Here is a 16,059-nt window from a genome sequence, read left to right on the forward strand (position 1 = left end):
TTTTTGGGTATTCCTTAATTATATTTTACTTTTGGACTCAAAAGAATATTTTCCAAATTTTTCCAACCATTTTCTTTTGAAATTCGAGAATGTCATCAAAGTAAACAATTATGTTTTATTTTGCAGAAATAATTTTTAATGCAAACATAATTTCAATTACTTTTTAATTAAAATTAAAATACAGCTTTTTCTGTTAAGTGCGCCCCAGTAAAAAATTGTAATGTATCATAGCATTAATAAAATACCATTGTGTGTCGAAACTTAAAAAATGTAATTGTATTCAATTTAATTTACCATAAAGTCAAAAACGAACATCATTCTCAAAGGAATTTTTTTGTCACCTTTAAAACATAATCTTTAACAAAATCATATTGTGAAACTAAATGGCACAAAAAGCTTTAAACGAGGAAATTTTTTTTAAACATCAGTGTTAATTGGTTCATTAGAGACTATTGTAGAACAAGTAAAACGAGGGAGAAAAAGTAAAGAGTCAACCAAACTAACCTCTCACTCTGTTTTGTGCAATTCCATTACATAAGATGATTTCGTTTGAGATTATGTTTTAAAAGAATTTTTTTTCTAAAAAACAACTCTACAAAATTTATTTTATTCAAATACACTGTTGTTTGACTCAAAAAAATATTATCTTTGATATGGGATCAAACAAATGTTTGTATTAGTCAAAGAAGCATTTTTCTCGATGATGTTTGGGCTATTTATAATTCTTAATCAACAGTTAAGGTTAGAATGAAAATTTAATTTCAATACAAAATTTTCAGGTTTAGCGAATGGCCCCCTTTTTAGAAAATACAGTACGAGAAAAATAGGAGTATTTGGAGGATTAATTTGTGCTTGTTCGATTACGGCTCTTTCAATAACAGAGAGTTTTACTGGATTTCTGATTTTCTTTTCCGTCCTCTACGGTACGTATTCCCAATTTTGATCAGTCAGAAAAAAATCAGAATTTGAGATTCTTTTCTGAGGGATCATTTTTGTAATTAAAATGCAGATAAAGGCAAATATTATCTAGTAGTCGCAAACATCGTTCCCTCCAAGGTATTGGAATTGGGTTGACAATGTCCGCCAATGCCTTGACTCTCAACACCTACTTCAAAGAAAAAAGGAGAATTGCTACTGGACTCAGCTGGACCTGCACAGGAATGGGACCAATTGTGATGCCTTTGGTAATTTAATTTATTAAACAAATTTATTAATTTATTTAAAAATAGTATAAGAATGAAGAAGATATAATAATAAAATTCCTTCTTCACTTTCAGATCATCACTCAATTGATGCCACTTTACGGAATGGAAGGAACTGTTCTGATTTATGGAGGTGTTGCTTTTAATGCTGTTGTCTGTTCCCTCTTTTTCCAACCTGTTTCCTGGCATGTTAAAAAAAAGGTACAAATAGATCCAGAAAGTGAAAAATTAGAAGAAAAGGATCAGAAGGTAAGGATTTTCCATTGTATCTTCTTTCATTGCTTCTCCATTTTAAAAATATTTTTTTAAATTTCAGCCAGAGGATTCAGACGATGCAACTGAAAAACTTCTGAATGGACAACATAGTAAATCTCTTGAAAATATAATTCGTACGAGAAAAATGTCTCTGAGTGAACCTCTTTCCGCAAAAGAAGTGTTTGGTAGTCAATATTTATACTATGATGATGAAGAACATGGTGCTTACGGAATAGATGTCATGGGGCCTGGAACACCTATGATTTCATTAGCAAATGACGGCTGGTAAATACATATTCTATACCTCAAATATATTACTAGTTAAGTTACAATTAATTAATTTACCATCAAAGTTTAGTACTTCAAACAGCACCTTTTAGTACCTTAACCAACAAAACTTTTCACAGAGTTGATAAATTCGAATTTTAACCAAACCACTTTTTCTAAGTTAAGGGATGTACCAATATTCCTCAGATGTAATAATTTGTAGAAATTAATTTTGTTAAGGTCTTTAAATCATTGCTTCTTTCCTAATATTAGAAATGGTCAATTCCTTTAATTAAAAAAGAATTTATTTCCTGGTAGTTTCCTTTAAAAATGATTGTTAGTGAATGATTACAAGGTCGTACGTGCCTCTTATAGGTTGATAACATAAATTACGAGAGGATAACATTGTTCGGGTCACAGGTCTGCCAAGCTTAATGCTTCGAATGCTTCCCTGGCTTCCAACAGGACCTCCAAGAGGGAAAATTCCATAAGGAGCCGACGGGGTTCTCTAAGTTTGAGTGGACAAAACAGTGCTATCGGCTTGAGTTCTTCCGCAAACAGGTACTTTTGATTTTCTTTGAATGCTAAAGTTCAGTACACAAATTTCAACAAAACTTTTCACTACGTTAATTAATTTTTATCTTAACCAACCTTCTGTTCTATCTTCAGAGATGTATCAAGAGCCTTCAGTTGTTAACATTTTAAAGAATTTATTTGGTTAAATACTTCAAATCATTGCTCTTTCCCTAATATTTTTATTTCGAAGTTTGAATTTCACGATCATTTTTGTGCAAAGTTAAAAAAATTCAACAAAAGTTTTTACTAGGTTAAGTAAATTGGATTTTAACCGGACCTTTTGTTCTATGTTTAAAGATGTATCAAGATCCTTCGGTTGTAAAAACTTTGAAGTAATAATTTTGTTAACTACTTTGAATCATTGCTCTTTTCTCAATCTTCTTTTTAAGTTTAAAAATTCCAAGATAATTCTTGTGCAGAATCAAACAAATTCAACAAAAGTTTTTACTAGGTTAATTAATTTAGATTTTAAGCGGACCTTTTGTTCTATGTTTAGAGATGTATCAAAATCCTTCGATTGTAAAAACTTTGAAGTAATAATTTTGTTAAATACTTTGAATCATTGCTCTTTTCTTAATCTTGTTTTTAGGTTTAAAAATTCCAAGATACTTCTTGTGCAGAATAGAAAAATTTCAAAAAAGGTTATTACAGGGTTAATTTGGATCTTAACCCAGTGTGGCCTGGACCGGAAAACTGGGAAAAACCCGGAAATGATCGGGAATATTATGAGACCCGGAAAAACCGAAAAAAGACCCTGATTTTTTTTACCGGGAATCTTACAAATTAAAAAAAAATATCCTTCTAACTTTGATTTCAATCGTTTTTTTTTAAATAATTAGTTGAACTGTGATCTTTTTCAATTATGATGTTATTCAGTTTAGAATGCGTAATTCGAAAATCTTTCAGTTTAAAAATTTTCCATTTTAGATATTTAATTCTTAAGCGCACATTTTAATTAAAAAAATTTTTAAATGCAGTTTAAAATATTTAACCATTAAAAATTAAAAGCGTTTAAAATCGATAAAATTGGATAAAAAATATTTTTAGTTTATCCACTGTGAATATAAATTATTAACGATTTTTAAAAATTAATTGCACTTTAATATTTAAAAAGTAAATAATAATTTATTATACAAGACGATTTGGAATCAATTAACAATTTTATAATGTCCTGGTTTCATGTTAAAAATTAAATTGTTTCAATTGGAAAGTCTTATCAGTTAAACAAATGTAAACGTCCTATTGAAACATTATAAACTATTTTTTATTAAAAAATAACCTTCAAATAATATATGTGTAATTAAAGGCTTTTATTAAATTTCAAATATAATTTCACTGTTAAGATATTCCATTTTTATACCATGCAATTCTGAATTTTTCAATTAAGAAAATAAACTGTAACTTAATATTTAGAAATATCTAAATATTCATTTAACATCAGTTATTATAAATTAAACGTCACAATTTTAATTTTTCTATTTAACCAAATTTAATTTATAAGTCAAATTTTTGAATTTTAATGTATAAAAAACAATTGAATACCTATTATTCTCAGAAAAAAATCAGTAAATTGAAGAGATATTTAGAAGATTAAAAAAACTTTTAATTAATTAAAAATTTGAAATGATTTCAAATAATTTAAACGAAGGGTCTACGTATACCGACAAAATCCGACTAGTCGCACCAAAAATTACCAAAATTTCTAAGTTTTCTAAAACTTTGACAGGCTGTAAAAGAATCCTAGGTAAATTAAAAATGATTTGTTATCTTAATAAACAAACTTTAAGAGAATGTAGATGTTCCAAAATTTTTAAATAAAATTTCGAAGCATTTTAATGATTTTTAAACTATTTAAAAGTAAAATATTTTAACTTTTAATTTTAACAGGGAATTTTCAATATTTTACAAATTTATAATTTAAGAATAATAATAATTCTCATTTAGAACCGGGAATTTTTGAATTAAAAAAATTTTAAAGATAGTACAGGCAATTTTTGAAAAGGAAAAAAATTCTGAATTGAAACAGGAAATTTTCTCTAATAATTTTTATTTTGAGTTGAAGCAGGGAATTTTACAATTTTAACCAATTATCAATTAAAACTGTTATTTATCCGAAAGAATTATAATCTGTCTTGGAACGGGGAATTTTTTATTTAAATAAATTCGTAGCTGGAACAGGGCATTTTTTAAAAGAATGAATTCTAACTCTAAGCTGAAACCGGATTTAAAAAAAATTATGAATCACTTTTGAGTTGGAATAGGAATTTATCTACAAGAATAACAATTCTGAATGGATAATTTAATTTTTTCAAATAATTATAATTCTGAGTTGAAACGAGGTATTTTTGAACAAAATTTAAATTATGAATTAGAACAGGGGATTTTAGACAAGAATTCTAAACCTTAGCTAAAATGGAGAATATTCGAAAAAAATTAAAATTCTGGATTTGAACAGGAAACTTTTCGAAAAGAGTTAAAATTTCTGATTTAAACAGAGAATTTTTTAGTTTTTAACCAATTCTGAGCTATGAATAGAATTTGAAAATGCTCAAATGGTATAATTTTAAACATTTGTAAATTCATTGATTGATTCTTCAATTTAGAGCATTGTAAATGATAACGTGGATTTATATTTTGGGAACGGATTCTGAATCTTTGAACTCTACAATTTATAAAAGTTCAAAATTTTTAATTTACAGTTTAACTGCGTCTGATTAAAAATTGTCCAGTTAATATTTTTCAGTAGCTTCCTTTTTATACGTGTAAATTAATGAGTATCTGAATACACAATTGTTGAAGGAAACAAATTTTTAACTTTTCAATTTAAAAGTTTAAGACTTAAGAGTTATACTTGGAGTGCTTAATTTGCAGTTCAGTTTTTATTATTTCGAATGAGCGATTTTTGCATTTAGTTTTCGATTTTTAAAATATGATTGACCGTCAAAAACGTTTGCGAACCGGGAAAAACCGGGAAATAAGGGAGAATTTTTTTCTTTGATTAAAACGGCCACCCTCTAACCAGACCTTTTCTTTTAAATTCAAAGATGTATTATAAGCCTTCAGTTTTAAAGGCGTTGAAACATTTATTTTGTAAAATACTTTGAATCATTGCTCTTTCCTTAATTTGAACAAAAGTACTGACGGGTTTAATTAATGTTTATCTTAATCAGACCTTTTGATATATGTTCCGAGATGTATCAAGAGCCTTCGGTCGTAAAAACATTAAAGAATTTTATTTTGTTAAATACTTTGAATCATTGCCTTTTCCTTAATTTCAACAAAAGTTTATGCGGGTTAAATCAAGTTTTTTTTATTTTTACGAGACCTTTTGTTCTATGTTCAGATATGTATCAAGAGCCTTCAGTTGTAAACACTTTGAAGAATTTATTTTGTCAAATACTTTAAATCATTGCTCTTTCCTTAATTTTAACAACATTTTATATGGGTTAAATTAATTTTTATTTTAACTGGACCTTCTGTTCTATGTTCAGAGATGCATCGAGAGCCTTCAGTTGTAAAAACTTGACAGAATTTATTTTGTTCAATTCTTTAAATCATTGCTTTTCCCTAAAGGTGTAAAACCACTGTAGAATTTTCAAAAAATCAACGTTTTTTTTGCTTAAAAGACGTTTTAGGGTCTTAATAATAATATACCAAAAGATGGAGGGCGGAAAAAATGTCAAAGTGACCAAATTTTTAATTTTTATGCAACGCCCCTCGGGTATGCCCCGATGATTTCAGAGTACTCGTAAAAATCCTCACTGATCGATCTGAAATTTTAAATATATATTCCAAATTACTTTCTTCAACGACGTACGTAACTTTTTTATATTGCATAGTGTTTGTTTCATAAACAATTTTTAACGATTTTTTCAATAAATTTTAGAATTTTTTAAAAAGTGCATAATGTCGCGAAAAATCAATGTGTCGGAAAAAATCCTACGTAGGTCTCTTGCTGTTGTTCTATAGAATCGAAAAAACTTTGTTTCCTTTTATCCAAGCCAAAGATTGCGGGAGTTAGGTTTCCGGTCGACGACACCTTAAAAAAAAAGAAGCCGACGGAGAAAAGTTGCGCAGCCGCCATTTTGTCATGAACGAATTTGACAAGAATATTCTCTGTACTTTACTATTAGTATTATCAATCCCATTTTACAACATTTTAATTGATCTTTTCATTAAACCAACAAAAATTCCCGAAATTTTCATATTTTTTCGTTCTCTATAGTGGCTTAACACCTTAATTTTAAAAACATTTTTCACGGGTTTAATTAATTTTTATCTTAACTGGACCCTTTGTTCTATATTTCAAGGTGTATCAAGAGTCTTCAGCTATAGAAATTTTGAACCATTTATTTTCTAAAATACTTTGAATCATTGCTCGTTTCTTAACTTTGACAAAAGTTTTTAAGGTTTCAATTAAGTTTTATACTTATCAGACCTTTTGTTTTATGTTCAGATATGTATCAAGGGCCTTCGATTTAAAAAATTTTTTGAAATTTATTTTGTTAAATACTTTGAATCATTGCTCTTTCCTTAATTTTAGCAACAGCTTCTACGGTTTGAATTAATTTTTATCATAACCGCACCTTTTGTTCTATGTTCAGAAATGCGTAAAGAGCCTTCGGTTGCAAAAACTTCCAAGAATTTATTTTGTTAAATACTTTGAATCATTGCTCTTTCCTTAATTTGAACAAAACTGTCCATGTGTTAAATTAATTTTTATCATAACCGGACCTTTTGTTCTATGCTCAGAGCTGTATCAAGATCCTTCGGTTGCAAAAACTTTGAAGAATTTATTTTGTTAAATACTTTAAATCATTGCTCTTTCCTTAATGTTCTTATTTTGAAGTTTCAAGAGAGTCTTCAGCTATAGAAATTTTGAAGAATTTATTTTCTAAAATACTTTGAATCATTGCTCGTCCCTTAACTTTGACAAACGTTTTTAAGGTTTAAAATAAGTTTTATCTTAAACAGACCTTTTGTTTTATGTTCAGATATGTATCCTTGCCTTCGGCCTTAAAAACTTAAAAAAATTTATTTTGTCAAATACTTTGAATCATTGCTCTTTCCTTAATTTTAGCAACAGCTTTTACGGGTTCAATTAATTTTTGTTATAACCACACCTTTTTTCTATGTTCAGAGATGCATAAAGAGCCTTCGGTTGCAAAAACTTCCAAGAATTTATTTTGTTAAATACTTTGAATCATTGCTCTTTCCTTAATTTGAACAAAACTGTCCATGTGTTGAATTAATTTTTATCTTAACCGGACCTTTTGTTCTATGTTCAGAGCTGTATCAAGATCCTTCGGTTGCAAAAATTTTAAAGAATTTATTTTGTTAAATACTTTAAATCATTGCTCTTTCCTTAATGTTTTTATTTTGAAGTTTCAAGAGGTTCGAAGATACCTCTCGTGTAGAAATTCATATCAATAATATAATATTTAAAAAGTATTTCATATAAATTGTATTTCAGAGTAACAAACGAGACTGAAAATAAAAAAAAGAAACCTTCTAACGCTATGGAAATATCTCTAGACGCACTTAATGAAACAAATGAAACCGGAGATGGCGACCATGTGAGAATAAACAATGTTGAGCCAGAATTAAATAATTCTCTTGCTGTGGCAGAAGAGTCTTCTACCAATGTACACGAACCTAGGAAGGTACATAAACAAATTTTTAAGAAACATATAGGCACGGTTGAAATTCAATTAATAAAATAAATAATTTTACAGACAAAAAATTTGAAGTACTGGCTGAAACGAATAGGACATTCTATAGTCATATTCTTTGATCTAGATCTTCTGCGAGACCCAATTTACGTGAATCTCATGTTGGGAATCACATTTGCCAACTTTACGGAATTAAATTTTGCTCTTCTGACTCCATTTATACTTGGGGAATATGGCTTTACGAAATTGCAGGTTGCGACATTTATGTCTATTCTTGGTGGTGTGGATGTGTTCACAAGAATTATTATACCTTTCATTGCGACCTTTATTGGATGGGAAAATAGGTCATTCTTTTTACTAGGTGTCAGTGGATTGGCTGTTGGACGAATAGGTAAATTTATTCTTTTGTTTTATTTTTATTTTATTTATTCCTTTCTTTTCTTTTATTTCCTTATATAAATGATAAACATTTTCCGAAAAATAGTTGAATTTTCAAACTAAAACAATCAATTTTTAATAATAAATGGAATAGTCTAATTTTTATTTACAAAAAATAATTTTCAATTAAATTGCGAATTAAATTGTAAATTAAATATTTAATCCAAAAATGAATTTTGAGCAAAGTTAATTAATCTTCAACAACAACAAAAAAAAAAAACTTTCAAGAAAGTAATTCATCTGTTGAATTAAATAAAAAAGACGATTTGTCAACAACATAAATTTATACAAAAAAGGGAATTTTCTACAAAACAGTTAAATTTTCAATCCAAAAAAAAAGTTCAACACAATATTTAATTTTTATTCAAATAGTTAAATTTTTATTTGATAAATTAATTTTTGAATCAACAATGAATTTTCAAGGGATTTATTACAAAAAAAATATTTCAAAAGGCTTTTAAATGAACATTAAAAAAAAAGTATAAAAAACTGAATTTTTTAGTCAAGAAGGACAAAAAGTGTTGAGTCAAATTATAGATTGAAGGAAAAAATAATGCTCAATACAAATGCAAATTTCGAATAAATATTTATTTTTTGGGTTTCTTTGTTTCATTTAAGTTCATACAAATATAATTTTCCTATGTGTCTCGAGAAAGTTGAAAAAAATGTCTCAAAATTTCAGATAAATCGGAAATATATGTAGAAAATCTCTAAGAAGTTTTTATACAGGATTTTGTACAATATGATAAAAAATGTGTCTCAGTTTGAAAGATATTAAAAAATTAAAGACGCTGGATAATATTTAAAAATATTTTACAAATTTTCGGAAATTGTTAAAGGTTTAAAAATATTTTGAATCCCTTTACATTTCAGATTTACATTTTACGTTGTTGGTTAAAAATTCGTCTCTTTGGTTTAAAATTAAAAATTAAAAATTTAAAAATTGATTAACCTAAAGTTCAAGTGGCCATTTTTGCATAAAAATTCCTCTCTTTCGGTGGAAAATTAATCATAATCTTAACAATTAATCTTTTTGGTTTAAAAATTATTTTTCGCTTAAGACTTTCAATGTGTGTTTAAAAATTGACTTTCAAAACATGATTTTTTGCAAATTCATTGGTTTCTTTTAAAATTAATTTCTTTAGATAAAAATGAAACTACTTTGTTAAAAATGTAACTGATGGTTTACAAAAATTGTTGGTCGTTAAAAGTTAATATTTCAATTCAAAATTCATCTTTTCGGTTGAGAAATAATTTTTCGGTTGAAAATTCATCTAATTTGTTAAGGATTCGTTTTTATTCTCTTGCCAATCAATTTTTTTTAACTGAATTCATTTATTTTAGTTAAAAATTTGTTTCTTTGGGTAAAAATTTAACTAATTTGTTAAAACAATTTTTCGGTTGTTAAAAATTAATATTTCAGTTGAAGATTCATTTGTTGTTTGTTGAAAATTTTTATATTTTGTTTAATTCTCCTTTTTTCATATTTATTTCTTAACTGAAAATTGAACTATTTCATTTTTTGTACAAATTAATTTTACATTTTAAAGTTACGAGTCCACTTCTTCTGATGAAACTTAAATATTTTATTAAAAACTTGTTTAATTTAAATTTAAAATTGATTAGCTTTTGTTGAAAATTCAAAAATTTTGTTCAAATATCCTTTTTTTTTGGGTTCAAAATAATTTTTTTTAACAGAAAATTAAACTAATTCATTTTTTGTAACAAATTAATTTTTTCAGTTGCAAATTCATTTTTTTAAATGAAAATTTAACTGTTTCATTAAAAAAAATTTAATGAAAAACTAATTTTTGAAGTGCAATTAATTTTAAAACAGTAAAAATTAAAAACAGCTATAATTCACATTAAAATTTTAATGTGTTTGATATATTTAAAATAATATTTTTTCTTTCTAGTAAAGATAATATCAGTCACGGCAGCCCAAAAAATACAAAAATAATCAAAAATTTCGATTCATTATCAGATATTTTTGAAATGTTTTGGGTTTTCCATGGAATGAAAATCACTTTATTCTATCTTTTAGAAATTTCTTTAAAAAATTGACATTTTTTTTTAAAAAATCACAAAAATAATCAAAAGATTTTTGGAATACTATTAGGCCCAATTACTTGAACTAGCCTTGATTTAATGCAGAATTTAATGAGTTTTTCAACTGTTTTTTATACATATTTGGCTCTATTTTCTGGAGGGCGCTATTATCTTTTAAAGTCAATGCTAATTTTTAATAAGTCATCCGACAATGGTCTGATACTATCAATTGCAACAGATAGTATTGTAAGACAATCACGCATGAAAATTATTTCATAAATTCGTGAAGATTTTTTAATATCTGATGACTCAAATAAAGGATAAATCATAAAGATAACTTTTGTAAATTTAAATCAGGAAATTAAGAAATTCATTTTCTCAGCTCCTGCGAAGAATTGAAGCTATTTTTAATACCTATTATGCCAAATTACTTCGACTGAGGTTCATTTAACGCAGAATTTAATTAACTTTCGAAATGTTTTTTTTAAATATGTGTATCTATTTTCTGGAGAACGCTATACTATTTTAAAGTCAAGGCCAATTTGTAATAGGTCATCCGACAATAGTCTTCTACTATCCATTGCAACAGATCGTATCGGATATATAATCATACCTAAAAATCATTTTATAAATCCGTGAAGATTTTTCAATATTTAATAACTCAAATAAAGAATAAATCCTGAAGATAACTTTTGTAAAATATCAAATTAAGGAATTAAGAAATTCATTTTCCTAGTTCTTCCTAATCCTAGAAAATGGAAATTTTTTGATTTCTCACGTTATTATACAATGCCTAAAATGCCATAGTACTTTAACTAAGGTTGATTTAACGCAGAATTTATTGAGCTTTCCAAATGTTCTTAATAAATATTTGTACCTATTTCATGGAGAGCGCTATAATCTATCAATGTCAAGGCTAATTTTCATTAGATCATTCGACAATGGTCCGATACTATTTATCGCGACAGATAGTATCGGATAGTTGATCGCTTATAAAAGTTGTTATTTCATGAACCCGCAAAGATTTTTCAATGAATGAAATGAAAAAATAATTTGTGAAGATAACTTTCCTAAAATATCAAATTAATAAATTAATAAATTAGTTTTCCCAGCCCCTGTCAATAATTGAAGTTGAGCTACCAAAATTTCTTGAAAGTCTACATTTTATTTGGTGTGCCCCACATGATTATTTAACACCCACAATGCCAAATTAAGTAAACTGAAGTGCATTTCACGCAGAATTTAATAAGCTCTCCAACTGTTTATTATAAATATTTGTATCTACATTCTGGAAAGCGCGATACTATTTCAAAGTTAAGGGCTAATTTTTGATATGTCATCCGTGTATGGTTTGATGCTATACATTGCAACAGATTTTATCAGGTAGATAATTACATATACAAATTATTTTATAAGTGCAAGCAGATTTTTCAATATTTAGTCAGTTAAATAAAGGATAAATCTTAAAGATAACTTTTGCAAAAAATTAAATTATTAAATTCAGACATTCATTTTCTTAGGTCCTTCCAATCTTGAAAATTAATTTTGATCTTTCTCACGTAATTATCCAATACCCACAATGCCAAATTACTTTGACATAGATGCATTTTAATCAGAATTTAATAAGCTTTCCAACTGTTTTTTATAAATATTTGTGTCTATTTTCTAGAGAGCGCCATAATCTTTCAAAGTCCAGTCTAATTTTTAATAGGTCATCCGACAATGATTCGATACAATGCATTGCAGCAGATAGTATCGGATTGATAATCAGACATAAACATTATTTTATAAAATCGTAAAGATCTTTTATTATTTAATAACTTAAGTAAAGTATGATTCGTAAAGATAACTTTTATAAAATATTAAATTAATAAATTCATAAATTCATTTTCCTTGTCCCTGTCATGAATTGAAATTGAGCCTCTAAAATTTCTTAAAAATCTACATTTTATTTTGGTCTCCCTTACGTTATTGTTCAACACCCATAATGCCAAATTACGTCAATCGTGGTTTATTTAATGCAGAATTTAATGAGCTTTCCAACTATATTTTATAAATATTTGTATATATTTTTTGGAAGGCGCTATAACCTTTCAAAGTCAAGGCTAATTTTTAATAGGTCATCCGACAATGGTCTGATACTTTTCATTGCAACAGATAGTATCGGACATATAATAACACATAAAAGTGATTTTATATATCCGTGAAGATTTTTCAATACTTAATGACTCAAATAAAGGTTAAATCATAAAGATAACTTATAAATATCAAATCAAGAAATAAAGAAATTAATTTTTCTAGCTTCTGACAATCTTTAAAAATCGCGATTTTTATTGTGTTTCTCACGTGATTATTTAACATCCACAACGCTTAATTATTTTAACAAAGCTTCATTTAAGGCAGAATGTAATTAGCTTTCCAACTGTTTTTTATAAATATTCTTATCTATTTTCTGGAGAGCGCTATCATCTTTTAAACGCAAGTCTAATTTTTAATAGGTCATTCGACAATGGTCTGATACTATCCGTTACCACAGATAGTATCAAACCTTCTATACCATCCTTCATAATAAAAATTTTCAATTTATCATCTACAGTCTTAGCCCACGTCCACAGTTTTCAAATCTCAATAGCAGTAGCAGTTTTGATGGGAACTGGAAAAGCTATGAGGACAATTTTTATGGCACTGGTGATTCCAACACATGTACCATTATCCAGATTAGCAGCAGCTTCTGGTCTTCAATTGGTTACAAGTGGTCTAGTTTTTGTTTGTGTGGGGCCAATTGTTGGATGGCTGAGAGATTCCTTGGGAGATTATGCAGTCACTCTTCATTGTTTAAACATTTTCACATACATGACGGTCATTTCCTGGACCATTGAGTCATGGTGCTCAAATCAACGGAAAAGAAAAAATATTAACAGTGAAAATCCTCAAAAGTAGAAACTGATAAAAAGTGTTTTATATCGTCAAAATTAAAATTTATCAAGTTTAAAGAAGTTAATAGTCAAAATCAAACTTAGAAGATTCAGAAATTGAAAGTACAAATTGACATTCGCACTAGAAAATTAATGGTATTAGTTATTGTACTTACAAAAGTTAAAGTAAATCAGTTATTTAAGGGTTTATACTAAGCCAACTATTGTTGAGCTTTTAACGAAATACTTAAAGTGATACTTAACTTCTGGTGCATAATACTTAAAAATATTCTCATTTTTCCATTATTTGCATAATCAATAAAAAGTTTTGAGAAGAAGAAGATTGTAAAACGGAATGGAAAAAATGTATAGCTGAACCAGTGATAGGAATGATATTGAAAGACGTTTGAAAATACAGCTGGCTCTTATAAAAGAAAGAAGATTTTCAAATACATTTTATTTTCGTTTTTTTTTTAGTTTTTTTTTTTTTGCTTAAACCATAAGGTTTTCCTTGTATAATAAGCACAAAAGTTGACAAAAAAATGGTAAGGATAGTGAAATATTTTGTTGAATCATCCAAAAATTTTTGGAATCAAGCAAATTTTCCTATATCCAAGAAAACAATTTGTTGGTTCAAGAAATTTTTTTTCTGAATGCATAATGACATTGTATGTATGTAAAAATGTACATTTTATACATCAATATATTATATAAAGATAGGCTGATTTTTAACACGTTTTTAAAATTATTGTGTAAAGGAGGTTTCTCGATATTCAATAAATTATGTCTCAAAAACAAAAATTCATTTTATACTTTTTCAATTCTTCCAAAATGAGAATAAAAACAATTCGTTATTAAATAACTATAATTTGGATCTTGGGAAAGGTAATTTTCTGAAATATTTTTAATTCTGAGTTGGGATTTTGAATTGCAGTAAAAAAATATAATTTTGGCAATTAGAACACGGCATTTTAACGAGGAATTATCATTTTGAGATCGCGACAGGGAATCTTACAAAATAATTTAATTTTTTTTGTGGCTTCTTTTTCAAACTTCTTTTTCAAAGCCCCTAGCATACTCGCAGAGGGCGAGGTTCGGTTTTCCACTTTCCTGCTTTCCCCACATTCCCGCATCTTTACCGTGCCCATTGTTCTTTATCTCTCTCACTTATTTTTTCGTCCTCCCAGTATTCCTCCCTACCCAATTGGGATTTCCAACTTTTATATTCGCTGCAATATGATGTCCTTTTTATTTTCCCCCAATCTCCCTGTATTTTCTGCGCTAAAATCACCTCAACTCCTCTCTCTAGGTTCTTATTGGCCTCCTCTTCTCTGTCGATAACCGAACCCCCATCCTCTCCGAGATGCATCCACTTCCCTTTGCAATCATTACCAATCCTCGCATTCATAATCATTAGTCCCATTTCCTCAAAAAATTTTAACAATTTGGTTCCTTCTGCGTTTACAGTTTTGTCTTCGGATTCCCTGCTTCTATGATAGTTCGTAGCTAAATCTGTGTTCATTTTGCCACCACATATCTCCTCTCTTATCCTCGCATTCCAGTCCCCTAAAATAATTACTCTCTGTCCATTCTCCTGCATATTTTCTACAACTTATCTTAGTTTTACAATCACTCTTGAAAGCCCTGCATTATTATAAATAGATAGAATATTCACTTTATTTCCCCAGTTTCCTAGTCCATCTGCACTAATCACAATTCCAAACTCCCACTCCACCATTTTTACATTCCTGGATTCCTGGATCTACTGCTCTCTGCACGCTATACCGTCGTCCACAAAGATTTTGTCCCACAAAGTTTATGCTTATTGGGCAGTAATCGCCTTTTTGTACCCCATGAATCCAGTTTGATCAAGACTCCACCAGCTATTGGTCTTAGACTTTTGTTCTGAATATTAACTCCCGCCAAGCCCAGCAAAGTTGTTTTTATTTCCTCTCCTAAATCTCTTCCTCTAGATCTAAATACTCGTACTATGATGTTGTTTCTTCTTTTTCTTCTTCCCCAAGTTCATACTCCAGCTCATCCGTTCTAAGTTTTTCTGGTAAATTTTGTTCGTTCCTATTAACCTTCGGGGTTTCTTCTTTTTCCTCCCGAGATTCAGATCTGTCATGATCGACCCTCTGTGGTTCATCCCCATCCCTACTTTTCCTTGAGTTCTCTCTGCTTCTTACTTTATTCTTATCCTTTGTTATCAGCCCAAACAGTTATCTTATTCTCGTTAATTCTTTTTTCACAGCTGACAGCTCTTCAACTTGTTTCCTCTCGCGTTCTTTCGCTTTTCTCAGAGCCGAAGTAGTGCCTTCTTTTCCTAATCCTCCCTCTATTTCTCTTTTCAATTCTTGAATCTGTATTTTAAATTTATTAATTTCATTTTGCACTCTTGAATCCCACCATTCATTCAGAATTCCCGTTATCAACTCGCTCCACAGTTTCGTGTTCCCAACATCGTCTGTTACCTCTTCCTCGATTTCGGCCTCTTCGTTCCCGTTGACTTCGTTTCCATTTGTTACGAGGGTAGTTCAATAAGTCCTTAGAATGAAGTATAAAAACAATTTTTTTGGGTACATTTTTTTTTAATTTTTCAACATAATCTCCTTGGAGCTCTATACACTTGGTCAATCGCTTTTCAAGTTTTTTTAATCCTTCAGAAAAGTGCGTTTTCGGAAG

The 16,059-nt window shown here is 28.4% G+C and overlaps 1 protein-coding gene across 4 annotated transcripts in view; it reads left to right on the forward strand.

Annotated features, from left to right (window-relative positions):
• The window catches only part of LOC117172579, a 56,164-nt gene that overhangs the window by 9,047 nt on the left and 31,058 nt on the right, over positions 1–16,059 (forward strand). Inside the window, exons 3-9 of one of the 4 annotated variants that reach the window (XM_033360651.1) lie at positions 780–923; positions 1,057–1,184; positions 1,278–1,451; positions 1,519–1,742; positions 2,145–2,285; positions 7,774–7,963; positions 8,036–8,363. In XM_033360651.1, the coding sequence (XP_033216542.1) occupies positions 780–923; positions 1,057–1,184; positions 1,278–1,451; positions 1,519–1,742; positions 2,145–2,285; positions 7,774–7,963; positions 8,036–8,363 (1,329 nt within the window). Of the gene's footprint in view, positions 1–779; positions 924–1,009; positions 1,185–1,277; positions 1,452–1,518; positions 1,743–2,144; positions 2,286–7,773; positions 7,964–8,035; positions 8,364–16,059 lie in introns of all 4 variants that reach the window. The other 3 variants (XM_033360653.1, XM_033360652.1, XM_033360654.1) reach the window with 3 other exon arrangements.

Source organism: Belonocnema kinseyi, chromosome 5, assembly GCF_010883055.1.
Source record: "Belonocnema kinseyi isolate 2016_QV_RU_SX_M_011 chromosome 5, B_treatae_v1, whole genome shotgun sequence".
Taxonomy (NCBI): Eukaryota; Metazoa; Arthropoda; class Insecta; order Hymenoptera; family Cynipidae; genus Belonocnema; species Belonocnema kinseyi.